The sequence below is a fragment of the Sebastes umbrosus genome, chromosome 7, assembly GCF_015220745.1.
Source record: "Sebastes umbrosus isolate fSebUmb1 chromosome 7, fSebUmb1.pri, whole genome shotgun sequence".
Taxonomy (NCBI): domain Eukaryota; kingdom Metazoa; phylum Chordata; class Actinopteri; order Perciformes; family Sebastidae; genus Sebastes; species Sebastes umbrosus.
The window spans coordinates 17,001,496-17,008,368 of NC_051275.1; the positions used below are offsets into that span (position 1 = coordinate 17,001,496).

At 40.2% G+C, this 6,873-nt stretch overlaps 1 protein-coding gene across 5 annotated transcripts in view; it reads left to right on the top strand.

Annotated features, from left to right (window-relative positions):
* rtn2a (reticulon 2a) overlaps nt 1-6,202 on the top strand; it is a 16,847-nt gene extending 10,645 nt beyond the window's left edge. For all 5 annotated transcript variants that reach the window (XM_037775314.1, XM_037775315.1, XM_037775316.1 and 2 more), the window contains 6 exons: nt 816-1,023; nt 1,788-1,926; nt 3,890-3,959; nt 4,052-4,098; nt 4,202-4,260; nt 5,469-6,202. In XM_037775314.1, coding sequence (XP_037631242.1) covers nt 816-1,023; nt 1,788-1,926; nt 3,890-3,959; nt 4,052-4,098; nt 4,202-4,260; nt 5,469-5,544 — 599 coding nt within the window. In that variant the 3' untranslated portion in view covers nt 5,545-6,202. The remainder of the gene's footprint in view (nt 1-815; nt 1,024-1,787; nt 1,927-3,889; nt 3,960-4,051; nt 4,099-4,201; nt 4,261-5,468) is intronic.
* The last annotated feature ends 671 nt before the right edge of the window (nt 6,203-6,873 follow it).

Consider the following 6,873-nt stretch of genomic DNA (forward strand, 5'->3'; position numbering starts at 1 on the left):
GAAAAATGGGGTGGTCATGTATTCTACTATACTGTCCACTCTTGTAAAGCGTGACTCTATGGACGCCTCGGTCTCCAAGGCAGCTGTTGCCGGGTGACAGAGAGGGACACCAACAGGGTGTTCTGACGGCCTGACGTCTGTCGGCAGGTGCTGTGAAAGGCCGCAAATAAACTCTCCCTCAACCGCTTGCTTCCTTCTTTCATCTGAGGGCTAAATTTAGCCGGAGCCGGAGCCTGATGTGTCCTCGTAGCTGCTGTGTGTGTTCTGTCACGCTGGAGGCTGGAAATCCCTTTCTGCCTCATCATGTCCCCCGCCTCCCTTCCACTTCTCTGGCCACTCTTCCCCTTCGTCTCCCTCTGTCAGAACTACTGTATCTTCCTGCCAATCTTCCTCTCCTTAGTTCCCCCGAAAAATGAAAGACCTCTTGGTGGGCCTCAGGGCTGGAGGCTGAGTGATGTTGCTGCAGCTCCTCTGTTAAAATCAGGAGGGATGTGACAGCTGTGTATAGCTAGAAAATCTCTGCTCGAATTATGATTTGTACACACATATGACTTGAGCATTTCTGGGACTATTTGTTCACAAGTTTGGTGATTGATAAACTACCAACAGTATGTAATAATACTCTAGACTGGTTCAGGACCTCTGAATCGCTGCAAAATATCCAATTATTTCATCCATTCGTATTAAATTATTACAAATAAAATGTCTGATTATCAGTCTATACTGTCTCAACAGCCACCTGTACATTTCCCCCTGTTATTTTTTATTGTATACTTTATTTCTTCATCCTCTCCACTGTTTATCTTGTCTTTCAGTGATGGACCTGATCTACTGGAAGGACACGGAGCGAACGGGCATGATCCTAACAGGGTTAGTGGTCGGCCTGCTGTCCCTGTTCCAGCTCAGCATCATCACCGTGGTCTCCACAGTCTGCCTGGCCGTCATGTGCTTCACCATCTCCGTGCGCATCTACTACCAAGTCCTCTACATCCTCAGCTGGGGCGACGGAGAACATCCCTTCAAGTAAGATGCTTTTATTTATTCTTTAAGGACAGTGGACATTTTTCCAGCTTTTCTAGAAAATAATAAGGAGAGCGGTGAAGATGGGGAAAAGAACAACGACCTGACACACAGAGGCAGATTAACCCCATTCAGTCACAGCGCATAAATGTTTTACAAAACGCGCCTGAGTTCATTCGGCCACAAGCCTTTTTACGCTCAAACTTCTATTTTCTTTTTCCTAATTTCTATTTTTTCTTTGATTAAGCAGATTTCCTGCATTTCAAAATTGGTGGGGTTTCTATTAGCATGCTTAAGTTGAGGTTCAGGCAGTTAAATCATTATAAAAAAAAAATAATAAGGCTTTTATAAAACAGTATCATGCTGTGTCAGTGTATGTGTGCTTGAATGCAAATATGTGTTTTAATGCAGTTTTTCATGTAGTTTTCTATAATAAACAGCCAACTTAAGTACTTTCATTGATTATTGATCAGTGATAGCCCTTCCTATGTATGAAATGACAGCTGCATAATCTAAATTGATTTTAAAATCCTGGTGGTGACCTAGCAAATTGCAAAGCTTGGACCTTTTGACCTTTGGACACTGACGGATGTGACAGGAGGGGATTTATAAATTATTTGGGCTTCAAGGATTGCAGCCAAAGAACATGAATCACTGTGTCATTAAACATCATTATTTGGTAAAGAGTACAGGAAGGATGACGTTTCTGTTCAGCCTCCTTTTTTCTGCATCTCACGTCCTCTTCTTGTTGTCTCGTTGTCTCTCAGATCCTACTTGGACCTGGACATCAGTTTCAGTGGAGAGGAGGCTGACACCTATATGCAGAAAGTCATCGTCATAGCTCTGTCTGCTGTTGACTCTCTGAAGGGACTCTTTTTTGTTGGAAACCTGTTCGAGTCCGCCAAGGTGAGTTTAGCTAGCAAATTAAGTTAGTCTTACCTCTCTGTGTGTGTGTCTGTGTGTGGGGGGGCTGTTCAGTCTCTTCTTAACTCTCTTAATGTCTCTTAAAAGATTTGTTTCGCCCCGTCTCTCCTCCTCATTAACCCAGACATCAGTTCCCTCTCTGCATTCTTTCATTTTGCTCCATCATCTGTCATCATCCTCCCTCCATCACTGGAGACGACAGCATCGCCATGCCAACCGTCTCTCTCATTATGCTAGCTCAGAGTTGACGTCTCTGCTCCTGAATTAGGGCAATATCACTGACGGCAACTGTCAGCAGGAATGACATATTTTTGGTAATCATGTGGAAAGCAATCGGTCCCTTTGGAAAAGAAAAACCTTTCAAACTAATTTGAATTGGTACTAACAGCATAAAAAGGATGCAGTCTGCCTCGTCCGTCTCATCTATGCTTTTTAATCCAGCCTCGGAGTATAGCCGACCTCTCTTGGTAGCAGAGCCACAGCATTACTTTAATGTTTATCAAACCTAAATGAATCTGTCAGTATCACATATCATCACCCAAAGTATGTCGCAGCAGTCTTTATACATGGAGGATGTTCAGTACGCTTTGTTGCATATCTTTAAACAGTGCCTCAATGACTTTAGCTTAAAGCGAGGCAGCTATTGATCCTAGAATTGCTTGTACCATGTTGAAGTCGACAAACTGAACCCCAAATTGGACAAAAGCATCTGCCAAATGAAAGTGTTGTCATAATGCTGAAATGATATACAGTATGAATATTTGTACTAGTACTAATATACACAAGCTATTTTCTTGGATTGCTTTTTATTGTTGTAGAGGATTATTATATTATAAGGACATACCAGGCATATTAAAGGACATTGTACACGTTTTCATTTATTACACATAAAGAATGTTTGCTTAAAGTGAATAAAGCAATGCTAATATGTATGTGCACATTAGTAAAGGTGCATATTTATATAATGATGTCATGTATATTCACAGCAATCACCATATCAGTACCAATAGAAATAATATATCTTCACACTATTCAGCATAAAAGGTCAGGAACAGTGTCAAATTTACGACCAGGGTACTGTACATTCTTTAGTATAGTATGTCAAGTAACATTTTAAAAATGTGATCTATTTAAATGCAAATTTTGTAATGGATAAGGTTACTGAACAATTCTGTAAAATTATGTTTAAGGGATTTTCTCCTAATTATAAAAACTAGTTGACAGTGTAAAGATCTTACAGGAAAACTTCTACGACAAAAAAAAAAAGAAATCGATAACACATTAAAATACATTTGACAAAATACTAAATGTGACAAATCAGGACAGATGCTACTGATATACAGTATTTACTGCACACCATTGTTACAGTATAGTAAGCAAGCTTCTCTGGTGGTATCAGAATAAAAATCTAAATATTGTATCAGTATCAGCTGAAATGTCCATATAAATTATTACACATCAAATATCAGCAGTCAGTTCAAATCATCTCTGATATAATAATTATGGCATCTCAGTAATAAACAGCAGCAGTTTGTGATCAGACAGACTTAACACGTTTGCAGTAAATGGGGAGTCAGTGTGAGCTGACTGAGCCCCCCTGAATCCTGGGACCTCCCGGTCTCAACCCTGACCTGGCCGGTATGCGACATGACACACAGGAGGAGGTACGCAGAGACGCCCGGGATGAGCTGGATTCCCATTTCCAGCTGAGACAGGGGTGTCCCATATCAGGATCCCATACACAGAGCTGTGACTCTGTGAGATATAAGGGGAAACACGGAGACCCATATTGGGAGTCTCGTACTTGGAGCTCTTTCATTCCTGATGTCAGTGTGGATCATTTTGCAGGGAATTGTGCCATATTGCAGCGTGATTTACTGCTTTCTGCAGACATGCACACATCTTTGATGGCAGTTAAACTAACTTCTCTTTCTCTTGGTCTTAGTTACTGGTTCTGATGTACCTCGTGACGTACCTGGGAGACCTGTGCAATGGCCTTACTCTGCTCATCATCAGTAAGAGACAGATCTTACCGCTGTAAATATGAAATCTATTAACACACCGTATGGCTGTCATGTAAACTACTCTGCTATTCTTTCTTCTCCAGGTGTGATCGCTCTCTTTTCTCTGCCACTTTTCTACAGACAACGCCAGGTAATAACTCTCTTAATTAATTATTTATACTGTCACTTTAACAGGTCCTTTATTTCCATATCTGTAAACATACATTTTTTTCTGAATTTCTGTCATTTCACAGGATCAGGTGGAAGTCTTCATTGCAAAAATCCAGGCCAACATTGACAACGTCAAGGACACGTGAGTATGGCGCCACCTCCTGGCACAATGTTGCCACTAACACTGGTATTTTGCTACTGAGGCAGTGCTCAGTTTATATTAAACACATATTTGTATTTGGTACATAGTGTATACTGTTATCACATGTTACATATGTTCTGATTTTATTTAATCTCATACAATAGTTAATGTATTGTAATTTATAATAGTGGATTATGGGTGGATTATGCTAAGGTTATGTTTCTATTTGCTATTATTCTGTTTTTAAGTGCTAAAATACAGGTACATATTTTTTTTATTATTTACAGCAGGTGATGGTTCTGTAAGTTACGTGTTATTGTGCATGGGTAAAGGAAGTTTAGGAACAATGTAGTGTTAGTGAGATGTAAGTCTGCAGATTTAGATCAAAACAAGAGAACATAATAGTAATGGAGCTGACTGAGATGTAAGATTTTACATTTTAAATAAACCCTCATTCACCATTTAATTAAATGAAACACGAGTCAAAACTAAGATGCTTTGCAGATTAAGCGACTGTCACCCAGAATTTCCCTTCCCAGTCGACTTCCAGCCGATTGCCAGCCAGTTCCCAGCCAACTTCCAGCCGCTGGGAGTCTCCTGTTTCTTGACAGGCCGTGTCTAGATTCCACTGTAAACACACCCAATTTATTAATTTGCAGGGTGTCACTATGAGAGGGTCATAAAAACACATAAACCCACTGAAGTACACTGAAGGTTTCTTTGTTCAGGCCATGGTTTGCACTGTATGTTTCTCAGACTTACAGGAATTGCCGCCCCTCAGTTTTCAATAGTTATTATTTACATATTTTTAACAGTATAAACCCTGATTTGCAGTGGTGGAATGTAACTAAGTACATTTACTCAAGTACTGTACTTAAGTGCAATTTTGATGTACTTGTACTTTACTTAGAATTTCCATTTTATTTTATGCTACTTTATACTTCACTACATCTCAGAGGCAAATATTGCACTTTTTACTCCACTACATATTTCAATATATATTTTTTTAAAGCTTGAGTTACTAGTTACTTAGTTTATTTATATTTAGTATCAATGTACAATCAATGTAAGTGTGCATCAAGTGTGGGTTAAGTGAACTGTTGGCTACTAGTGGCACGTTAATGTACACATAAGTGCTCAGAACCACAATGTAGGTATCGGGACGGATCTGCACAAGTCCTAACTACTCCTCTATTTCTTTTCAACAGCTTTCAAAGACTTGTCCATGGTGGCAGCCCTCCTCATGACCCAACTCCCGGTGGCGCCAAACCCCAAAACCAGTAAACACTGATGGACAAGAACTTAATGAAAAGCTCCCAGAGTTGCAGGCTGTCACTCAGATGTCTTACCCAGCAGCAGTCTGTTCTCGGAGCTCCAGAGAACGGAGCGGAGGTTACTTAAACGGACAATGACGAGGATCACACATTTATACTCTAACTGTATTGTAAGTTATGGGGGTTGGAGGTTGGGGTTTGGGTTCAAACTTTATCAAGGTGTCTGAATCCCGGATGAGACTCTTTGCTGCTGACTTCAGAGATGGAAAAATTCTACGACACAACTGGTCGTATGTGACCATCCTTGGAAATATTCACTGTTTTTAATGTGTACAAAATGACTCAAGAAGTGTCTTAGATGGTTGAGAGCTGTAGTCCAAATGAGGCACTGAGACCAGGAATGGGAAGTTCCCACGGCGACGGCTGCTCACCTGAGAAAAAGGGAGGTCAGTTGTTAAGGTGAAAAACAGGGGTCATCATTATTCATGGCAATTAAAGATGCATGTGTCAGCACATGTACTTTTTTTTCTGAATGCATATTCATTCTCATGACTGTTTCTCCGTGTGTATGCAAGTATGAGTGTGTGCGTGCGTTTTATTCCCGGCATATAGAGCTTGCTGAAATGAAAATGTTACCTACAAGCAATTAAAGTCACATTTCTTCTTTATTTTCGAAAGCTTTCTGTTTCTTCTCACTCACAAGGGCATTCACACCATCGTTCATTTGAGTTTGTTTTTTTTCCCCTGGTCATGTTCTCATATTACTTCATTGCTTACACCACAGGGGAGTTGTAACATAATATTCAGAGAGATGGAGATAGAGTCTTCTGCTACAGGTTCAATAATTAACATGTATCATAAATGGAAAGGAATCGGTTGACCGGAAGTTCCCCATCGACGGAGCATCAGAAGTAGCTACTTGGTGTCGATTTTAGGATCGGATGGATTGATGACACAAAAAGTGTTTTAAGATTTCAGATAGATTTCCTCTCTGAGCTCTTGATGTGATTATGTCCATGCAGCCTTGTGAAAGAATGTGGGAATGAAATACAGTAGGTGCCTTTCTAACTGCAGGTTATAGTGCATGATGTGAGTCAAACAGCTGACAACATACAGCGACTTCTTCCTCCTTCTCCTTCTCTCATCACTTGACTGACCATTGCCTTCCTGAGAGCAGTGTTTTGTATGTGTTCAATACTTGTATGATGTGCACCATGACAAGGTATCTTGTATAGAATTGTAAGTAGATCCATTTTAGGAATAATAAAATGATACAGGATAAACTGCAGCTCAGCTCCACATTTCCCTTTTAGCAGTTGCTTTTAAAGCTCTCATCAAA